We start from the raw sequence: 23,039 nt of genomic DNA, 5'->3' as shown, positions 1-23,039 counted from the left end.
CTGTGAGGGCTGCGAGGTCTGCGAGGGCTGCGAGGGCTACGAGGTCTGTGAGGGCTGTGAGGGCTGTGAGGGCTGTGAGGGCTGCGAGGTCTGTGAGGTCTGTGAGGGCTGTGAGGGCTGCGAGGTCTGTGAGGGCTGTGAGGGCTGTGAGGTCTGTGAGGTCTGTGAGGGCTGTGAGGCCTGTGAGGGCTGTGAGGGCTGTGAGGGCTGCGAGGTCTGTGAGGGCTGTGAGGGCTGTGAGGTCTGTGAGGGCTGTGAGGGCTACGAGGTCTGTGAGGGCTGTGAGGGCTGCGAGGTCTGTGAGGGCTGCGAGGTCTGTGAGGGCTGTGAGGTCTGTGAGGGCTGTGAGGTCTGTGGGGGCTGTGAGGTCTGTGAGGGCTGTGAGGGCTGTGAGGGCTGCGAGGTCTGTGAGGTCTGTGGGGGCTGCGAGGTCTGTGAGGGCTGTGAGGTCTGTGAGGGCTGTGAGGTCTGTGAGGGCTGTGAGGTCTGTGAGGGCTGTGAGGTCTGTGAGGGCTGTGAGGTCTGTGGGGGCTGTGAGGTCTGTGAGGGCTGTGAGGTCTGTGAGGGCTGTGAGGTCTGTGAGGGCTGCGAGGGCTGCGAGGGCTGCGAGGTCTGTGAGGTCTGTGAGGGCTGTGAGGGCTGTGAGGTCTGTGAGGGCTACGAGGTCTGTGAGGCCTGTGAGGGCTGTGAGGTCTGTGAGGGCTGTGAGGTCTGTGAGGGCTGTGAGGTCTGTGGGGGCTGCGAGGTCTTTGAGGGCTGTGAGGGCTGTGAGGGCTACGAGGGCTGGGGCACGCGAGGAGAGACTATCACTGGAACACTTTTCACACAGACAACAGACAGACAGGAGATCTGTGCACAGGGATTAACCAGAGATAGCTGCAGATCAATCTACATAAACCCCACAGTAGCACAGACAAAAGGGTAAACCCAGGGGTATAAATCTGAAGCATCCGTTAAGAACTTCCAAATATGGTAATGACAGGAAGTCGAGCGGAGGTCACTGGGAGAAGATGGAGCTAGATGAAACATGGCCGAAGTCCTGCTAGTTTATCATCACTAACCAGGTTTAGTTAAAACCTTTTTTAAAGTAAAGTACAGGACGATTAATCATGACAGACCTGATGGAAACAGCTAATTTATCGGTAAACTTTCCAAATATCGGAAAAAACAAAATACGCCAGACAAGGTGGGCTCTTTTGTGTCGCTAAAAATAATGATGTGTCTGGCTGTCGCAACCGGCCGCAACCGGGAGGCTCATGGGGTGACGCACAATTGGCCCAGCGTCGTCCGGGTTAGGGAGGGTTTGGCCGGCAGGTATATCCTTGTCTCATCGCACTAGCGACTCCTGTGGCGGGCTGGGTGAAGTGCACGCTGACCAGGTCGCTAGGTGCACTGTGTTTCCTCCAACACATTGGTGCGGTTGGCTTCCGGGTTGGTAGTGCGCTGTGTCAAGAAGCAGCCCGGCTTGGCTTGGCCGGGTTGTGTTTCGGAGGACGCGTGGCTCTCGACCTTCGCCTTTCCCAAGTCCATACCGGAGTTGCAGCGATGATGTAGGCTGTGTGTAGCGGTTAGCAGTTATGATATGAAGGTTTGGCTTGGAAATGTTTTCGCCTGGTCACAGACAGCTGAAGCCCACAAGCAAAGGGAAAAGTTGAGAGAAGGAGAGCTTGTAGAAGAAGAGTAGGAATTAACAAGCAAAGTGATCATGCATCGTCCAATAGAAACTCTGGTTTGCAACTGTTTGGACTAATGATTACACCCTAGATCAGCTAGATACAGGCAAGAGTGTATTGAATGTCACTTGATTCCTCAAATGTGTCTCTTGACCTGTGTGCACCTACATTGTAAACTTTCATTCATAGGCCAGGTTGTAACAAATTCATGATGGGTGTATGGAAAATGTTACTATTACGTGAACTGGGTGAATATGAATGACAGTAACCTAAACCTATCGCTGTTACATTGAACTGGGTGAATGGAATATGAATGACAGTAACCTAAACCTATCACTGTTACATTGAACTGGGTGAATGGAATATGAATGACAGTAACCTAAACCTATCACTGTTACATTGAACTGGGTGAATATGAATGACAGTAACCTAAACCTATCACTGTTACATTGAACTGGGTGAATATGAATGACAGTAACCTAAACCTATCACTGTTACATTGAACTGGGTGAATAAGAATGACAGTAACCTAAACCTATCGCTGTTACATTGAACTGGGTGAATGACAGTAACCTAAACCTGTCGCTGTTACATTGAACTGGGTGAATTACAGTAACCTAAACCTGTCGCTGTTACATTGACCTGGGTGAATGACAGTAACCTAAACCTGTCGCTGTTACATTGAACTGGGTGAATGACAGTAACCTAAACCTGTCGCTGTTACATTGACCTGGGTGAATGACAGTAAACTAAACCTATCGCTGTTACATTGAACTGGGTGAATGACAGTAACCTAAACCTATCGCTGTTACATTGAACTGAGTGAATATGAATGACAGTAACCTAAACCAATCACTGTTACATTGAACTGGGTGAATATGAATGACAGTAACCTAAACCTGTCACTGTTACATTGAACTGGGTGAATGACAGTAACCTAAACCTATCGCTGTTACATTGAACTGAGTGAATATGAATGACAGTAACCTAAACCAATCACTGTTACATTGAACTGGGTGAATATGAATGACAGTAACCTAATCCTGTCTCTGTTACATTGAACTGGGTGAATGGAATATGAATGACAGTAACCTAAACCTGTCGCTGTTTCATTGAACTGGGTGAATATGAATGACAGTAACCTAAACCTGTCACTGTTACATTGAACTGGGTGAATGAGAGTAACCTAAACCTGTCACTGTTACATTGAACTGGGTGAATATGAATGACAGTAACCTAAACCTGTCACTGTTACATTGACCAGTAACCTAAACCTGTCACTGTTACATTGAACTGGGTGAATGGAATATGAATGACAGTAACCTAAACCTATCGCTGTTACATTGAACTGGGTGAATGACAGTATCCTAAACCTGTCTCTGTTACATTGAACTGGGTGAATGACAGTAACCTAAACCCATCACTGTTACATTGAGCTGGGTGAATATGAATGACAGTAACCTAAACCTGTCACTGTTACATTGAACTGGGTAAATATGAATGACAGTAACCTAAACCCATCACTGTTACATTGAACTGGGTGAATATGAATGACAGTAACCTAAACCCATCACTGTTACATTGAACTGGGTGAATATGAATGACAGTAACCTAAACCCATCACTGTTACATTGAACTGGGTGAATATGAATGACAGTAACCTAAACCCATCACTGTTACATTGAACTGGGTGAATATGAATGACAGTAACCTAAACCCATCACTGTTACATTGAACTGGGTGAATGGAATATGAATATATGAATATTCATGAAAAATGTTTATCCAACCCTTATCTTAAACGGCACTGATCGCCACTGGAATCAATCCAGCACATCCGCCCATGTCAGCCGTCCTCATCTACGGTGGAAGGTGGATAAGCTACAGTGTTTGTTATTCAGACCATCATTCACCATGAAAACCGGTCTTCTCACGAAAACATCAGTTGCGTCCGAACAGTTTGTCCTACAAAACCCTCATGAAGTGTCACAGAAATTGTCTGATGTCGGTAATCCCGAAGTGCCAACTTCTGTCTGTAATGTCCAAATGGTTTGAGCCACAAACTAATACGGCTCTGACGAACACAATGGCGTTTGCTCTACCAATCCCACAAGTGTCACAGGATTCGTCTGATGGTAGCCCATACAAACGGATCGAAGTTTGGAGGTGGTTTCGTGACAACAAAATAAGGGGTTAATTGTGGGTCCAAAACAGCATTAATATTTCCTGAGCTTTCTTATATCTCCTAAATGATATAGTTTAGGTTTAGTTATCAGTTCCTTTGACAGTAGACTCATCCTGTGTTTTATCTCTGTTTTCTCTCACTCTACTCTCCTTGTACTCCCTCTCTCTGCTCTCCTTGTCGTCCCTCTGTTTTCTCTCTCCTCTCCTTATCGTCTCTCACTCTCTGTTTTCTCTCTACTCTCCTTATCCTCTCTCACTCTCTGTTTTCTCTCTGCTCTCCTTGTCGTCTCCCTCTGTTTTCTCTCTACTCTCCTTATCGTCTCTCACTCTCTGTTTTCTCTCTACTCTCCTTATCCTCTCTCACTCTCTGTTTTCTCTCTCTTCATCTCCCTCTATCCTCTTCTCTCCTCTCTCTTCCCTCTGTCAATTTCCTCTTCTCTCTTATCCCCTCTCTCTCTCTCGTTCTCTCTCTCTCTCTCTCTCCCATCCCACTTCTCTCTATTCTCTCTCCTCTTCCTATACTCTCCTCTCAGTGAGGATAGCAGAGGGGAAGCCCCCATGGAGAGAATTGTGGGTAATTAAGATAGAGGGCCTGATCAAAGGCATCGAAGAGCTGAGGAGAGGTTGAGGTGTGTGTGTGTGTGAGAGAGAGAGAGAGAGAGAGAGAGAGAGAGAGAGAGAGAGAGAGAGAGAGAGAGAGAGAGAGAGAGAGAGAGAGAGAGAGAAGGGGGGGGGTGAGGAGAGGTGTAGGTGTGTGTGTGTGTGTGTGTGTGTGTGTGTGTGTGTGTGTGTGTGTGTGTGTGTGTGTGTGTGTGTGTGTGTGTGTGTGAGAGAGAGAGAGAGAGAGAGAGAGAGAGAGAGAGGAAGTTCACAGTGTGAATGGGACAGCATTACCCCAATTTCAGTTCTTGAATTTCAGTTTAGTAAGAATTAAATCAACCTCAATTTTAGCCTACCTTGATTACGGTTTGCAACACCTAGAGATGAAGCATTAGCTCGATCTGTGTAAAGATGGGAGAGGTCATATAAGTGACAGTTACTTTACGCTATCAGATAGTTCATCCTGGATTAATTGAATGCACATTGACAGCATGCACAGCCTTCTCACTAAAGGCAGTCCTAATGATGTTGCGTGAACATGCACAACTGTTATAATAGAGAGAGTCAAGGTCACTGAGTAGCAGTGTTTGTAATCTCCACCAAAATACTCTAGAATCCTGATTCATGTTCCATTTCGATACCAACTATGATAATGGTAATAGATAATGGTTTGTGCTTTAGGGACTTGGATTCACAAGGGGGCAGCAGGTAGCCTAGTGGTCAGTAACCGAAAGGTTGCTGGATTGAATCCCCGAGCTGACAAGGTAAAAATCTGTGGTTCTGCCCCTGAACAAGGCAGTTAACCCACTGTTCCCCGCTAGGCCGTCATTGTAAATGAGAATTTATTCTTAACCGACTCGTTAAATAAAGGTTAATGACTTATTTCATGCAACATGGGGCGGCAGGGTAGCCTAGTGGTTAGAGTGTAGAGGTGGTAGGGTAGCCTAGTGGTTAGAGTGTTGGACAGGTAACCGAAAGGTTGCAAGTTCAAATCCCCGAGCTGACAAGGTACAAATCTGTCGTTCTGCCCCTGAACAAGGCAGTTAAGCCCACTGTTCCTAGGCCGTCATTGAAAATAAGAATTTGTTCTTAATTGACTTGCCTAGTAAAATTAAAAAAACAGTGAGTGAGTAGACATTTTGAGAGGCTCAAGAAGCTTATCTCGCTAAAAGACGTTCGCCTCCACTATTTTTGGGGAACAAGCACAGAGGCCCATGGCTAAAAACGACACAGTCATTTCTTAAACACATTATCGTTTTGTCGATGCTCCCCAGAAATGGATTCTTATAAAAGATTAAGTCTGAGGTGAAAATGATAAATGTATTTAAATGTTGATTTACTTACGCACTGGTCCATGACTGCTTTGGATACCTATGGAGAAAAAGAATGAAAGGACAGAAAGATATATATATTTTTTTAAATGACAAAGAGAGAAAGAGACATGATCAAAGTATGTCCACAGCTTTTATCTTTTACCCTTAAAATATCAGAGTAGAATAGGCCACAAACTAAACTTAACATTCAGGAAGATACAGTATATATAAAATAAGAGATATCTTGTAAACTGGTGAAATGTCAATAAAAAATGTCAATAAATCTCGTATTAAGTAAATATATTCACTTTTGCCATAGAAGTCAATCCAAAAGGTGGGTTTAACATAGCAAATGAAATGTAACCATACTCTATAAATCATATAGCATCACTTATAATAGATCTGTAAAGCATTTACAAAGTCATCAACAGCCGTTGTTTCAATTCAACCCAGGGTTCAACTAAAATGAGACGATAAATATAGGCCTAGGATTTTAAGCTTTTGGTTGATTATAAAGTTACTCATTAATATGTTGGATTCACATCAACATCTCAACCAAAAATCAAAGTGAAAAAAATAGGTATGAATCACAAACTTTATTTAAAGCGCATTTATTTAACGTTTTATTAGATTCAATTTAATTTTTAAAGTTGAATTTTGGTTGAGCTTGAGAGGGGAATCCCATCGCAACAATGATTTGTAGATAAATATAACGGTCGTCGCTTGAAGGAGAGGACCAAAGCGAAGCGTGGTAAGTGTTCATCTTGATTTTAATATGAATAGTGAACACTGAAACAAAAAGCAATAAAACGACAAACGAACGGTGAAATAAAACACAGAACAGAAAAGAAACACCCACAAGAAACACAAGTGTGAAAAGGCTACCTAAGTATGATTCTCAATCAGAGACAACTAACGACACCTGCCTCTGATTGAAAACCATACCAGGCCAAACGCGAAAACACAACATAGAAAACGGAACATAGACAACCCATCCAACTCCCGCTTTGACCATACTAAAACAAAGGCATAAATAAAAGTACTAAGGTCAGAACGTGACAATAAAATTCAATATCCAGTTTGTTTGGTTGTCAACGCAAACAAATATCAACATTTGAAGGAGACGTGCCTTCTGCTTGGATAGTTCTATCTGTTCCACTGACTTAGTCTGGATTTAATTCCACTTTGTCTTCAAATTAATAATTGATGTGTCTGATTCACATCTCCACCTCAACCAAAAATGAAGTTAAATAATTGGACTAAATGAAATTAAATAAAACTTTTAAGGCTTTTTAAAGTTTGATTTGATTAAGTCGTATTCTTTAAGTTTGATTCTTGGCTGAGATGAAGACGTGAATCCAACACATCAACTATTACTTTGTAGACAAACTGGAATTAAATCCAGACTAAGCCAGTGACACAAAAGATAAATCTAAATTTTTTTATGTTGATATTTGGTTGTGTTGACAAATAAACAGTTTTGCAATACAGCAAATAGCCTATTAACTTGTCGACAAGTTGACATGTCGAAATGACATGTCGGATTCACGTCTCCAACTAAACCAGACATGAAAGTTAAAGAATAGGGTTGAATCAGATCAGATCAAATCAAATTGTATTTGTCACATGCGCCGTATACAACAGGTGTAGACTTTACCATAAAATGCTTACTGACGAGCCCTTAACCAACAATGCAGAGTTAAAAATTTATGAAAATTGGCAAATTAAATTAGAAAATAGTAACAAAATAAATAACAATAACGAGGCTATATACAGGAGGCGTACCTGTACCGAGTTGATGTGCAGGGGTTAAACGTACATGTAGGTAGAGGGGGTAAACGTACATGTAGGTAGAGGGGGTAAACGTACATGTAGGTAGAGGGGTAAATGTACATGTAGGTAGAGGGGTAAACGTACATGTAGGTAGAGGGGTAAACGTACATGTAGGTAGAGGGGGTAAACGTACATGTAGGTAGAGGGGTAAACGTACATGTAGGTAGAGGGTTAAACGTACATGTAGGTAGAGGGGGTAAACGTACATGTAGGTAGAGGGGTAAACGTACATGTAGGTAGAGGGGTAAACGTACATGTAGGTAGAGGGGTAAACGTACATGTAGGTAGAGGGGTAAACGTACATGTAGGTAGAGGTAAAACGTACATGTAGGTAGAGGTAAAATGTACATTTAGGTAGAGGGGTAAACGTACATGTAGGTAGAGGTAAAACGTACATGTGGGTAGAGGTAAAACGTACATGTAGGTAGAGGGGTAAACGTACATGTAGGTAGAGGGGTAAACGTACATGTAGGTAGAGGGGTAAACGTACATGTAGGTAGAGGGGTAAACGTACATGTAGTTAGAGGAGTAAACGTACATGTAGGTAGAGGGGGTAAACGTACATGTAGGTAGAGGGGTAAACGTACATGTAGGTAGAGGGGTAAACGTACATGTAGGTAGAGGGGTAAACGTACATGTAGGTAGAGGGGTAAACGTACATGTAGGTAGAGGGGTAAACGTACATGTAGGTAGAGGGGTAAACGTACATGTAGGTAGAGGGGTAAACGTACATGTAGGTAGAGGGGGTAAACGTACATGTAGGTAGAGGGGGTAAACGTACATGTAGGTAGAGGGGTAAACGTACACGTAGGTAGAGGGGTAAAGGTACATGTAGGTAGAGGGGGTAAACGTACATGTAGGTAGAGGGGGTAAACGTACATGTAGGTAGAGGGGTAAACGTACATGTAGGTAGAGGGGGTAACGTACATGTAGGTAGAGGGGTAAACGTACATGTAGGTAGAGGGGGTAAACGTACATGTAGGTAGAGGGGGTAAACGTACATGTAGGTAGAGGGGGAAAACGTACATGTAGGTAGAGGGGGAAAACGTACATGTAGGTAGAGGGGTAAACGTACATGTAGGTAGAGGGGTAAACGTACATGTAGGTAGAGGGGGTAAAGTGACTAGGCAATCAGAATAGATAATAAACACAGTCGCAGCAGCGTATGTGGAAAGTGTGAAAGTCTGTGTATGTTTGTGTGTTTGTGTGTGGCGTCAATATGAATGTGTGTGTGTGTTTTGTGTGTCTGTGAGTGTGTATGTGTGAGTATGTACAGTATGCGTTTGATGGACTGTTCAGCAGTCCTATGGCTTGGGGGTAGAAACTGTTCAGGTGCCTTTGGGTCCTAGATTTGGTGCTCCGGGCACCGCTTGACGTGCGCTAGCAGAGAGAACAGTCTATGACTTGGGTGAATTTTTTGGGGGGCCTTACTCTGACACCACCTATTATAGAGGTCCTGGATGTTAGGGACTGGGCCGTCCGCACCACCCTCTGTAGCGTCATGCGATCGAGGGCGGTGCAGTTGTCATACCAACTGGTTATGCAGCCAGTCAAGATGCTCTCGATGGTGTAGCTGTAGAACTTTTTGAGGATCTGACGGCCCATGCCAAATCTTTTCAGCCTCCTGAGGGGGGCGAGTTCTGCCCTCTTCACGACTGTCTTGGTGTGTGGACCATGTTAATTCCTTAGTGTTGTGGACACAGAGGAACTTCAAGCTCTCGACCTGGTCTACTACAGCCCCATTGATGTGGATGGAGGGGGGGGATCAGTTCCTTTGTCTTGCTGACGTTGAGAGTTGCTGAGAGTTTGTTGTCCTGGCACCACACTAAGCCAGTGACTCAGATGAAACTATTGAAGTATAGTAGTATAGTATAGTATAGTAGTGAACTATTAGATATCTTTTAAATGTTGATACAGTATTTGGTTGCGTTGTCAACCAAACACAATTTAATATTACTATACAGTAAATGGCATAAAGCATAAAGGCTATCTTAGAAACTAGTTATTTGTAGCTCAGCTGGTAGAGCATGGCGCTTGTCATGCCAGCATAGTGGGGACCACACATATGTAAAATGCATACAAGCATGACTGTAAGTCTGCTAAATGGCAGATATCATTTGTATATTATTGTAGGCATAACACTATTTATTCAAACTTAAAATGAGTAACATGTTGAGGTTAGCCTATCGTAACCTAACTATAAATGTCTTATAGAATCATGGAAAGCGTGCATGTTCAACATAGCATTCAACATAGTCTTTGAAGATCTTCACAATTACTATAATAATCTGCACAGAATCTCAAACAGCATTGATCACTTGCACCATGGACTTTAAAAGGTAATCTCAACTCCAATCCAGGTCATTAGATTCTGCTATTTGATGAAGCACAGTGATAAAACATGAATCTGTTTTTTAAAATATAAACAAAATAGCTGACATTGTTTTTCCATTGGAATTTGTTTGTGTTGTTAGATGGCTGAAAGCAAAGTGATAACACATTGGGAACTCAACTCACTTCTGGCTGTCTTTTCCAGTCCGCGAATAAAGGTTCAAATATCATTGATCAACGCCTCAAACAAATATGACCCACGTTTACACAGTCATCTTCTGCCCATCTACCATTCCAGTGTAATTACTTCGCCACCATGGCCTATTTATTTCCTTAACTTACCACTTTTGCACTCACTGTATATAGACTTTGTTTTCTTTTTGTTCTACTGTATTATTGACTGTATGTTTTGTTTATTCCATGTGTAACTCTGTGTCATTGTATGTGTCGAATTGCTAAACTTTATCTTGGCCAGGTCGCAGGTGTAAATGAGAACTTGTTCTCAACTAGCCTACCTGGTTAAATAAAGGTGTTCTCAACTGGCCTACCTGGTTAAATAAAGGTGTTCTCAACTAGCCTACCTGGTTAAATAAAGGTGTTCTCAACTGGCCTACCTGGTTAAATAAAGGTAAAATAAAAATAATTATAACAAAAACATTTCCACATTGAAATGACGTGGGAATTTGCCCAGTGGGAAGAGATTGAAACAGTTATTTGAGCAATTCTTGCAACAACTTCTTTTCCGTGTTTTTTTTTTTTTTTTAATTTACCTTTATTTTACTAAGCAAGTCAGTTAAGAACACATTCTTATTTTCAATTATGGCCTAGGAACAGTAGAGAAAGATCAAGCCCAAACTGTGCGATATAGTAGGGAGTTGTTGTTTCCAACAGGCCAATATTCTACATAGTTTAGCGCAGAAAAAGGTCATTAACTACAATGACCATAATCCATTGCTCGCCTACTTGTCAGGTCTGTGTGGGGCAGACATGGAGAGACAGAGAAGAGACAGAAGACGATGCGATGGAGAAGGATATAGAGATGTTGCTTCACAAGGTATCTTACCTGAAAATAAATGATCTGGGTGGTTGATAGTTTTATTTTACTAGGCAAGTCAGTTAAGAACAAATTCTTATTTTCAATTACGGCCTAGGAACAGTGGGTTAACTGCCTGTTCAGGGGCAGAATGACAGATTTGTACCTTGTCGGCTCGGGGATTCAAACTTGCAACCTTTCGGTTACCAGTCCAACGCTCTAACCACTAGGCTACCCTGGCATTAATCAATCGCAAACCCTTGACTTTTACCAAAAGATTGTCCGTCTCTTTTCAGGGACTACTTTACAGCTTTAGGCACTCCACAGTTTCCACTGATTCACAGCAGTGGGCCAAAAGACGAGACGGTGAATGAGGGATGACACGTTGCATGGGCACTAACCAAGCACTCATTCACAATGGCCCAGACACAAAGTCTTCCTTGTTGATGGGCCAACCACTGATGATAATCATGGCCTTCAAATGGCAACGTGTCAACAAAATCAAGGCGGGAAATGTTGCAATGTTCTGAGAACAAAATAAATCAACGTGGAATGGGATAGACAACTGATTTACTGATAGACCACTACCTGTATGGGATAGACTGATTTCACAAAATGATTTCTAAGCTAGGATTTCTTGTAACATTTCTTAAAGGTGTAGAGAATACCTACTAACACCCCTACTAACACCCCTGCTGACACCCCTACCAACACCCCTACTAACACCCCTGCTGACACCCCTACTAACACCCCTACTAACACCCCTACTAACACCCCTACTAACATCCCTACTAACACCCCTACTAACATCCCTACTAACACCCCTACTAACATCCCTACTAACACCCCTACTAACACCCCTGCTGACACCCCTACCAACACCCCTACTAACACCCCTGCTGACACCCCTACTAACACCCCTACTAACACCCCTACTAACACCCCTACTAACACCCCTACTAACATCCCTACTAACATCCCTACTAACACCCCTACTAACATCCCTACTAACACCCCTGCTGACACCCCTACCAACACCCCTACTAACACCCCTACTAACACCCCTGCTGACACCCCTACTAACACCCTACTAACATCCCTACTAACACCCCTGCTGACACCCCTACCAACACCCCTACTAACACCCCTACTAACACCCCTACTAACATCCCTACTAACATCCCTACTAACACCCCTACTAACATCCCTACTAACACCCCTACTAACACCCCTGCTGACACCCCTACCAACACCCCTACTAACACCCCTACCAACACCCCTACTAACACCCCTACTAACACCCCTACTAACATCCTACTAACACCCCTACTAACACCCCTATCCTTACTCATACCACTACTGACATCCTACTAACACCCCTATCCCTACTAACACCCCTACTAACACCCCTACTAACACCCTACTAACACCCCTACTAACACCCCTACAAACACCCCTACTAACACCCTACTAACACCCCTACCAACACCCCTACTAACACCCCTACTAACACCCCTACTAACATCCTACTAACACCAATATCCCTACTAACACCCCTACTAACACCCCTACCAACACCCCTACTAACACCCTTACTGACATCCTACTAACACCCCTACTAACACCCCTACTAACACCCCTACTAACACCCTACTAACATCCCTACTAACACCCCTACTAACACCCCTACTAACACCCTTACTGACATCCTGCTAACACCCCTACTAACACCCCTACTAACACCCTACTAACACCCTACTAACATCCCTACTAACACCCCTACTAACACCCTACTAACATCCCTACTAACACCCCTACTAACACCCTACTAACATCCCTACTAACACCCCTACTAACACCCCTACTAACACCCCTACTAACATCCCTACTAACAAGCTGGGGCCGTGGTTTGTGGGAACATGTAAAGTCCTGAGGAGACTGAACGAGGTTAGTTACCGGTTACAGCTTCCCACTGATTACCATTTTAACCCCTTGTTCCATGTGTCTCTCCTCAGGCCGGTGGTGGCTGGCACGCTCCAGGAGTCTGAGGTGCGGAAGGTTCCTCCGCCCCCTTTGGAAATCAAGGGGGCCCCGGCATACTCTGTTCGCTCCATACTGGATTCGAGGCGTTGGGCCGTCAGTACCTCGTGGACTGGGAGGGGTACGGTCCGGAGGAGAGATGCTGGGTCCCAGTGGAGGATGTTTTGGACCCTTCTATGCTGCGGGGGTTCCACTGTCTTCATCCAGATTGCCCTGCACCTCGCCATCTGGGTCGTCCCCGAGGCCGGTGTCGGCATGTTGCTGGAGCCGCGCGTCAAGGGAGGGCTACTGTCACGACTTCCGCCGATGACGGTCCCTCTACTTGTTCAGGCGGAGTTCGGCGGTCGTCGTCACCGGTTTTCTAGCCATCGCCGCTCCACCTTGAATTTTCCATTTGTTTTGTCTTGTTTTCCCGCACACCTGGTTCACATTCCCTCATCAGACTATATGTATGTTACTCTATGCTTCCCCCATGTCTGTGTGGAATTCTTCTTTGTGTAGGGTTGACAGGCTTGTAGCGCAAGCTTGTTTTGTTTGTTTGTTTTGTTTATCCGTTAATGTTACCGTGGTTGTGCGTTGTGCAGCCTCACCTGTGCCTTTGGGCAAGGGTGTATATTAAAGTTCTCCTGTTATCACCCATCTCTGCTCTCCTGCGCCTGACTTCCCGACAACCAGTCACTCACCCTGTTACAATAGTTCTATCAGTTTTATCAAACCCTACAGTTCTATCAAACCCTACAGATCTAAAAGTTCTGTCAAAACCTACAGTTCTATCAGTTCTGTCAGTTTATTCAGTTATATAAGTTATATCAGTTCTACCAGTTCTATCAAACACTACAGTTCTATCAGTTCTACCAGTTCTATCAAACCCTACAGTTCTGTCAGTTCAATAAGTTGTATCAAACGGTCACACCCTGACCATAGAGAGCCCTTGTTTCTCTATGGTGTAGTTGGTTAGGGCGTGACTGGGGGTATTCTAGTTTATTATTTCTATGTGGTGTGCTAGTTTTTAAGTTTCTATGTTGGTGATTTGTATGATTCCCAATTAGAGGCAGCTGGTAATCGTTATCTCTAATTAGGAATAATATTTAGGTAGCATTTTTCCCACCTGTGTTTGTGGGATATTATTTTGTGTTTTGTGCATGTGCACCACGTAGTCACGTTTCGTTGTTAGTTTATTGATTTATTGTTTTTGCTAAGTTTCACTTTATAATAATATGTGGAACTCTATATCCGCTGCGCCTTGGTCCGTCACTTCTCACGAACACGACACAAACCCTACAGTTCTATAACTTCTATCAGTTCTACCAGTTCTATCAGCTCTAACATTTCTGTCAGTTCTATTAGTTCTATCACTTCTACCAGTTGTGTCAGTTCTACCAGTTCTCTCAGTTCTATCAGTTCTACCAGTTCTATCAGTTCTACCAGTTCTGTCAGTTCTATCACCTCTACCAGTTGTGTCAGTTCTATCAGTTCTATCACTTCTACCAGGTCTATCAATTCTACCAGTTGTGTCAGTTCTATGATTTCTACCAGTTCTATCAGTTCTACCAGTTCTGTCAGTTCTATCACTTCTACCAGTTGTGTCAGTTCTACCAGTTCTACCAGTTCTATCAGTTCTACCAGTTCTGTCAGTTCTATCAGTTCTACCAGTTGTGTCACTTCCACCAGTTATATCAGTTCTATCAGTTCTATCAGTTCTACCAGTTATATCAGTTCTATCAGTTCTATCAGTTCTACCAGTTATATCAGTTCTGGCAGTTCTATCACTTCTACCAATTGTATCATTTCTATCAGTTCTATGACTTCCAACAGGTGTGTCAGTTCTATCAGTTCTACTAGTTATATCAGTTCTACCAGTTCTATCACTTCTACCAGTTGTATCAGTTCTACCAGTTCTATCACTTCTACCAGTTGTGTCAGTTCTATCAGTTCTAACACTTCTACCATTTCTACCAGTTCTATCAGTTCTACCAGTTCTACCAGTTCTGTCAGTTCTATCAGTTCTACCAGTTCTATCAGTTCTATCAGTTCTACCAGTTCTATCAGTTCTACCAGTTGTGTCAGTTCTATCAGTTCTACCAGTTCTGTCAGTTCTACCAGTTCTATCAGTTCTATCAGTTCTGTCAGTTCTACCAGTTCTATCAGCTCTTCCAGTTCTGTCAGTTCTATCAGTTCTACCAGTTCTACCAGTTCTACCAGTTCTATCAGTTCTATCACTTCTACCAGTTGTGTCAGTTCTATCAGTTCTACCAGTTCTACCAGTTCTGTCAGTTCTATCAGTTCTATCACTTCTACCAGTTCTACCAGTTCTGTCAGTTGTTTCAGTTCTACCAGTTCTATCAGCTCTTCCAGTTCTGTCAGTTCTATCAGTTCTACCAGTTCTATCAGTTCTACCAGTTGAGACAGTTCTATCAGTTCTGTCACTTCTACCAGTTCTACCAGTTCTATCAGTTCTACCAGTTCTACCAGTTGTGTCAGTTCTATCACTTCTACCAATTCTACCAGTTCTACCAGTTCTGTCAGTTGTGTCAGTTCTACCAGTTCTATCAGTTCTATCAGTTCTATCAGTTCTATCAGTTCTACCAGTTCTATCAGTTCTACCAGTTATGTCAGTTGTGTCAGTTCTATCACTTCTACCAGTTGTGTCAGTTCTATCAGTTCTACCAGTTCTATCAGTTCTATCAGTTCTACCAGTTCTGTCAGTTCTATCACTTCTACCAGTTGTGTCAGTTCTATCAGTTCTATCAGTTCTACCAGTTCTATCAGCTCTAACATTTCTGTCAGTTCTATTAGTTCTATCACTTCTACCAGTTGTGTCAGTTCTACCAGTTCTATCAGTTCTACCAGTTCTATCAGCTCTAACATTTCTATCAGTTCAACCAGTTCTACCAGTTCTACCAGTTCTATCACTTCTACCAGTTGGGTCAGTTCTATCACTTCTACCAGTTGTGTCAGTTCTACCAGTTCTACCAGTTCTATCAGTTCTATCAATTCAACCAGTTCTACCAGTTCTATCAGTTCTACCAGTTCTATCAGTTCAACCAGTTCAACCAGTTCTACCAGTTCTATCAGTTCTACCAGTTCTATCAGTTCTACCAGTTCTATCAGTTCTACCAGTTCTGTCAGTTGTGTCAGTTCTACCAGTTCTATCAGTTCTACCAGTTGTGTCAGTTCTATTAGTTCTACCAGTTGTATCATTTCTATCAGCTCTACCAGTTCTATCAGTTCTGTCAGTTCTATAACTTCTATCACTTCTATCAGTTCTACCAGTTCTATCAGCTCTAACATTTCTGTCAGTTCTATTAGTTCTATCACTTCTACCAGTTGTGTCAGTTCTACCAGTTCTATCAGTTCTACCAGTTCTATCAGCTCTAACATTTCTATCAGTTCAACCAGTTCTACCAGTTCTACCAGTTCTATCACTTCTACCAGTTGGGTCAGTTCTATCACTTCTACCAGTTTTGTCAGTTCTATCACTTCTACCAGTTGTGTCAGTTCTACCAGTTCTAACAGTTCTTCCAGTTCTATCAATTCAACCAGTTCTATCAGTTCTATCAGTTCTACCAGTTCTATCAGTTCAACCAGTTCTACCAGTTCTACCAGTTCTATCAGTTCTATCAGTTCTACCAGTTCTATCAGCTCTAACATTTCTGTCAGTTCTATTAGTTCTATCACTTCTACCAGTTGTGTCAGTTCTACCAGTTCTATCAGTTCTACCAGTTCTATCAGCTCTAACATTTCTATCAGTTCAACCAGTTCTACCAGTTCTATCACTTCTACCAGTTGTGTCAGTTCTACCAGTTATATCAGTTCTGTCAGTTCTACCAGTTCTACCAGTTCTATCAGTTCTACCAGTTATATCAGTTCAACCAGTTCTACCAGTTCTATCAGTTCTATCAGTTCTACCAGTTATATCAGTTCAACCAGTTCTACCAGTTCTACCAGTTCTATCAATTCTATCAGTTCTACCAGTTATATAAGTTCAACCAGTTCTACCAGTTCTACCAGTTCTATCAGTTCTATCAGTTCTACCAGTTATATCAGTTCTGTCAGTTCTATCACTTCTACCAGTCCTGTCAGTTCTATCAGTTCTATCACTTCTACCAGTTGTGTCAGTTCTATCACTTCTACCAGTTGTATCATTTCTATCAGTTATATCAGTTCTAACATTTCTGTCAGTTCTATAAGTTCTATCACTTCTACCAGTTCTATCAATTCTATCACTTCTACCAGTTGTGTCAGTTCTATCAGTTCTAACAGTTGTATCAGTTCTATCAGTTCTAACAGTTGTATCAGTTCTATCAGTTCTAACAGTTGTATCAGTTCTATCAGTTCTAACAGGTGTGTCAGTTCTATCAGTTCTACCAGTTGTATCAGTTCTATCACTTCTACCAGTTGTATCATTTATATCAGTTCTATCAGCTCTAACATTTCTGTCAGTTCTATAAGTTCTATCACTGCTACCAGTTCTATCAATTCTATCACTTCTACCAGTTGTGTCAGTTCTACCAGTTCTATCAGCTCTAACATTTGTGTCAGTTCTATAAGTTCTATCACTTCTACCAGTTCTATAAGTTCTATCACTTCTACCAGTTCTATCAATTCTATCACTTCTACAAGTTCTATCAGTTCTACCAGTTCTATCACTTCTACCAGTTTTGGCAGTTCTATCAGTTCTACCAGTTGTATCATTTCTATCAGTTCTATCAGTTCTACCAGTTCTATCACTTCGACCAGTTGTGTCAGTTCTATCAGTTCTATCACTTCTACCAGTTCTACCAGTTCTATCAGTTCTATCAGTTCTATCAGCTCTTCCAGTTCTGTCAGTTCTATCAGTTCTATCAGTTCTAGCAGTTGTGTCAGTTCTATCAGTTCTTGCAGTTCTAGCAGTTGTGTTTATTCTATCAGTTCTATCAGTTCTACCAGTTCTGTCAGTTGTGTCAGTTCTACCAGTTGTGTCAGTTCTACCAGTTCTATCAGCTCTAACATTTGTGTCAGTTCTATAAGTTCTATCACTGCTACCAGTTCTATAAGTTCTATCACTTCTACCAGTTCTATCAATTCTATCACTTCTACAAGTTCTATCAGTTCTACCAGTTCTATCACTTCTACCAGTTTTGGCAGTTCTATCAGTTCTACCAGTTGTATCATTTCTATCAGTTCTATCAGTTCTAACAGGTGTGTCAGTTCTATCAGTTCTACGTGTTGTGTCAGTTCTATCAGTTCTATCACTTCTACCAGTTCTATCACTTCGACCAGTTGTGTCAGTTCTATCATTTCTATCAGTTCTATCAGTTCTAACAGGTGTGTCAGTTCTATCAGTTCTACGTGTTGTGTCAGTTCTATCAGTTCTATCACTTCTACCAGTTCTATCAGTTCTACCAGTTCTATCACTTCGACCAGTTGTGTCAGTTCTATCATTTCTATCAGTTCTACCAGTTCTATCAGTTCTATCAGTTCTACGTGTTGTGTCAGTTCTATCAGTTCTATCACTTCTACCAGTTCTACCAGTTCTGTCAGTTGTGTCAGTTCTACCAGTTCTATCAGCTCTTCCAGTTCTGTCAGTTCTATCAGTTCTACCAGTTCTACCAGTTCTATCAGTTCTACCAGTTGTGTCAGTTCTATCAGTTCTATCAGTTCTACCAGTTCTATCAGTTCTATCAGTTCTACCAGTTCTACCAGTTCTGTCAGTTCTATCAGTTCTATCACTTCTACCATTTCTACCAGTTCTGTCAGTTGTTTCAGTTCTACCAGTTCTATCAGCTCTTGCAGTTCTGTCAGTTCTATCAGTTCTACCAGTTCTACCAGTTCTATCAGTTCTACCAGTTGTGACAGTTCTATCAGTTCTGTCACTTCTACCAGTTATATCAGTTCTACCAGTTGTGTCAGTTCTATCAGTTCTATCACTTCTACCAGTTCTACCAGTTCTGTCAGTTGTGTCAGTTCTACCAGTTCTATCAGCTCTTCCAGTTCTGTCAGTTCTATCAGTTCTACCAGTTCTATCAGTTCTATCAGTTCTACCAGTTGTGTCAGTTCTATCAGTTCTATCAATTCTACCAGTTGTGTCAGTTCTATCAGTTCTACCAGTTCTACCAGTTCTGTCAGTTGTGTCAGTTCTACCAGTTCTATCAGCTCTTCCAGTTCTGTCAGTTCTATCAGTTCTACCAGTTCGATCAGTTCTATCAGTTCTACCAGTTCTATCAGTTCTACCAGTTCTTTCAGTTCTATCAGTTCTACCAGTTGGGTCAGTTCTATCACTTCTACCAGTTTTGTCAGTTCTATCACTTCTACCAGTTGTGTCAGTTCTACCAGTTCTAACAGTTCTTCCAGTTCTATCAATTCAACCAGTTCTATCAGTTCTATCAGTTCTACCAGTTCTATCAGTTCAACCAGTTCTACCAGTTCTACCAGTTCTATCAGTTCTACCAGTTCTATCAGTTCTACCAGTTCTATCAGCTCTAACATTTCTGTCAGTTCAACCAGTTCTACCAGTTCTACCAGTTCTATCACTTCTACCAGTTGGGTCAGTTCTACCAGTTCTATCAGTTCTACCAGTTCTATCAGCTCTAACATTTCTATCAGTTCAACCAGTTCTACCAGTTCTACCAGTTCTATCACTTCTACCAGTTGGGTCAGTTCTATCACTTCTACCAGTTTTGTCAGTTCTATCACTTCTACCAGTTGTGTCAGTTCTACCAGTTCTAACAGTTCTTCCAGTTCTATCAATTCAACCAGTTCTATCAGTTCTATCAGTTCTACCAGTTCTATCAGTTCAACCAGTTCTACCAGTTCTACCAGTTCTATCAGTTCTACCAGTTCTATCAGTTCTACCAGTTCTATCAGCTCTAACATTTCTGTCAGTTCTATTAGTTCTATCACTTCTACCAGTTGTGTCAGTTCTACCAGTTCTATCAGTTCTACCAGTTCTATCAGCTCTAACATTTCTATCAGTTCAACCAGTTCTACCAGTTCTATCACTTCTACCAGTTGGGTCAGTTCTATCACTTCTACCAGTTTTGTCAGTTCTATCACTTCTACCAGTTGTGTCAGTTCTACCAGTTATATCAGTTCTGTCAGTTCTACCAGTTCTACCAGTTCTATCAGTTCTATCAGTTCTACCAGTTATATCAGTTCAACCAGTTCTATCAGTTCTATCAGTTCTATCAGTTCTACCAGTTATATCAGTTCAACCAGTTCTACCAGTTCTACCAGTTCTATCAATTCTATCAGTTCTACCAGTTATATAAGTTCAACCAGTTCTACCAGTTCTACCAGTTCAATCAGTTCTACCAGTTCTACCAGTTCTATCAGTTCTACCAGTTATATCAGTTCTGTCAGTTCTATCACTTCTACCAGTCCTGTCAGTTCTATCAGTTCTATCACTTCTACCAGTTGTGTCAGTTCTATCACTTCTACCAGTTGTATCATTTCTATCAGTTATATCAGTTCTAACATTTCTGTCAGTTCTATAAGTTCTATCACTTCTACCAGTTCTATCAATTCTATCACTTCTACCAGTTGTGTCAGTTCTATCAGTTCTAACAGTTGTATCAGTTCTATCAGTTCTAACAGTTGTATCAGTTCTATCAGTTCTAACAGTTGTATCAGTTCTATCAGTTCTAACAGGTGTGTCAGTTCTATCAGTTCTACCAGTTGTATCAGTTCTATCACTTCTACCAGTTGTATCATTTATATCAGTTCTATCAGCTCTAACATTTCTGTCAGTTCTATAAGTTCTATCACTTCTACCAGTTCTATCAATTCTATCACTTCTACCAGTTGTGTCAGTTCTACCAGTTCTATCAGCTCTAACATTTGTGTCAGTTCTATAAGTTCTATCACTTCTACCAGTTCTATAAGTTCTATCACTTCTACCAGTTCTATCAATTCTATCACTTCTACAAGTTCTATCAGTTCTACCAGTTCTATCACTTCTACCAGTTTTGGCAGTTCTATCAGTTCTACCAGTTGTATCATTTCTATCAGTTCTATCAGTTCTACCAGTTCTATCACTTCGACCAGTTGTGTCAGTTCTATCAGTTCTATCACTCCTACCAGTTCTACCAGTTCTATCAGTTCTATCAGTTCTACGTGTTGTGTTAGTTCTATCAGTTCTATCAGCTCTTCCAGTTCTGTCAGTTCTATCAGTTCTATCAGTTCTAGCAGTTATGTCAGTTCTATCAGTTCTTGCAGTTCTAGCAGTTGTGTTTATTCTATCAGTTCTATCAGTTCTACCAGTTCTGTCAGTTGTGTCAGTTCTACCAGTTCTATCAGTTCTCTCAGTTCTGTCAATTCTATCAGTTCTATCAGTTCTATCAGTTCTACCAGTTGTGTCAGTTCTATCAGTTCTACCAGTTCTATCAGTTCTATCAGTTCTACCAGTTCTATCAGTTCTCTCAGTTCTGTCAGTTCTATCAGTTCTATCAGTTCTAACAGGTGTGTCAGTTCTATCAGTTCTACCAGTTGTATCAGTTCTATCACTTCTACCAGTTGTGTCAGTTCTACCAGTTCTATCAGCTCTAACATTTGTGTCAGTTCTATAAGTTCTATCACTGCTACCAGTTCTACCAATTCTATCACTTCTACCAGTTTTGGCAGTTCTATCAGTTCTACCAGTTGTATCATTTCTATCAGTTCTATCAGTTCTAACAGGTGTGTCAGTTCTATCAGTTCTACGTGTTGTGTCAGTTCTATCAGTTCTATCACTTCTACCAGTTCTATCAGTTCTACCAGTTCTATCACTTCGACCAGTTGTGTCAGTTCTATCATTTCTATCAGTTCTACCAGTTCTATCAGTTCTATCAGTTCTACGTGTTGTGTCAGTTCTATCAGTTCTATCACTTCTACCAGTTCTACCAGTTCTGTCAGTTGTGTCAGTTCTACCAGTTCTATCAGCTCTTCCAGTTCTGTCAGTTCTATCAGTTCTACCAGTTCTACCAGTTCTATCAGTTCTACCAGTTGTGTCAGTTCTATCAGTTCTATCAGTTCTACCAGTTGTGTCAGTTCTATCAGTTCTACCAGTTCTGTCAGTTCTATCAGTTCTATCACTTCTACCATTTCTACCAGTTCTGTCAGTTGTTTCAGTTCTACCAGTTCTATCAGCTCTTGCAGTTCTGTCAGTTCTATCAGTTCTACCAGTTCTACCAGTTCTATCAGTTCTACCAGTTGTGACAGTTCTATCAGTTCTATCACTTCTACCAGTTCTACCAGTTCTACCAGTTCTGTCAGTTGTGTCAGTTCTACCAGTTCTATCAGCTCTTCCAGTTCTGTCAGTTCTATCAGTTCTACCAGTTCTATCAGTTCTATCAGTTCTACCAGTTGTGTCAGTTCTATCAGTTTTATCAATTCTACCAGTTGTGTCAGTTCTATCAGTTCTACCAGTTCTACCAGTTCTGTCAGTTGTGTCAGTTCTACCAGTTCTATCAGCTCTTCCAGTTCTGTCAGTTCTATCAGTTCTACCAGTTCGATCAGTTCTATCAGTTCTACCAGTTCTATCAGTTCTACCAGTTCTATCAGTTCTATCAGTTCTGTCAGTTCTATCAGTTCTATCACTTCTACCAGTTGTGTCAGTTCTATCAGTTCTACCAGTTGTGTCAGTTGTGTCAGTTCTACCAGTTCTATCAGTTCTACCAGTTCAGTCAGTTCTATTAGTTCTACCAGTTGTATTATTTCTATCAGTTCTACCAGTTCTATCAGCTCTAACATTTCTGTCAATTCTATTAGTTCTATCACTTCTACCAGTTGTGTCAGTTCTACCAGTTCTATCAGTTCAACCAGTTCTATCAGTTCTACCAGTTCTATCACTTCTACCAGTTGGGTCAGTTCTATCACTTCTACCAGTTTTGTCAGTTCTATCACTTCTACCAGTTGTGTCAGTTCTACCAGTTCTACCAGTCTATCAGTTCTATCAGTTCTACCAGTTATATCAGTTCTGTCAGTTCTACCAGTTCTACCAGTTCTATCAGTTCTATCAGTTCTACCAGTTATATCAGTTCAACCAGTTCTACCAGTTCTATCAGTTCTACCAGTT

At 41.8% G+C, this 23,039-nt stretch overlaps 1 protein-coding gene across 1 annotated transcript in view; it reads right to left on the bottom strand.

Moving 5' to 3' along the window:
* The window catches only part of LOC135509096 (netrin-G1-like), a 194,617-nt gene that overhangs the window by 21,467 nt on the left and 150,111 nt on the right, over positions 1–23,039 (bottom strand). The window contains exons 4-5 of the mRNA XM_064929422.1: positions 5,801–5,827; positions 4,813–4,857 (exon numbers count right to left, since the gene is read on the bottom strand). Coding sequence (XP_064785494.1) covers positions 4,813–4,857; positions 5,801–5,827 — 72 coding nt within the window. The remainder of the gene's footprint in view (positions 1–4,812; positions 4,858–5,800; positions 5,828–23,039) is intronic.

This window comes from Oncorhynchus masou, chromosome 3 (genome assembly GCF_036934945.1).
Source record: "Oncorhynchus masou masou isolate Uvic2021 chromosome 3, UVic_Omas_1.1, whole genome shotgun sequence".
Classification (NCBI taxonomy): domain Eukaryota; kingdom Metazoa; phylum Chordata; class Actinopteri; order Salmoniformes; family Salmonidae; genus Oncorhynchus; species Oncorhynchus masou.
Note: the sequence above shows the minus strand (reverse complement) of the source record. Positions and strands in the feature narration are given on the sequence as shown.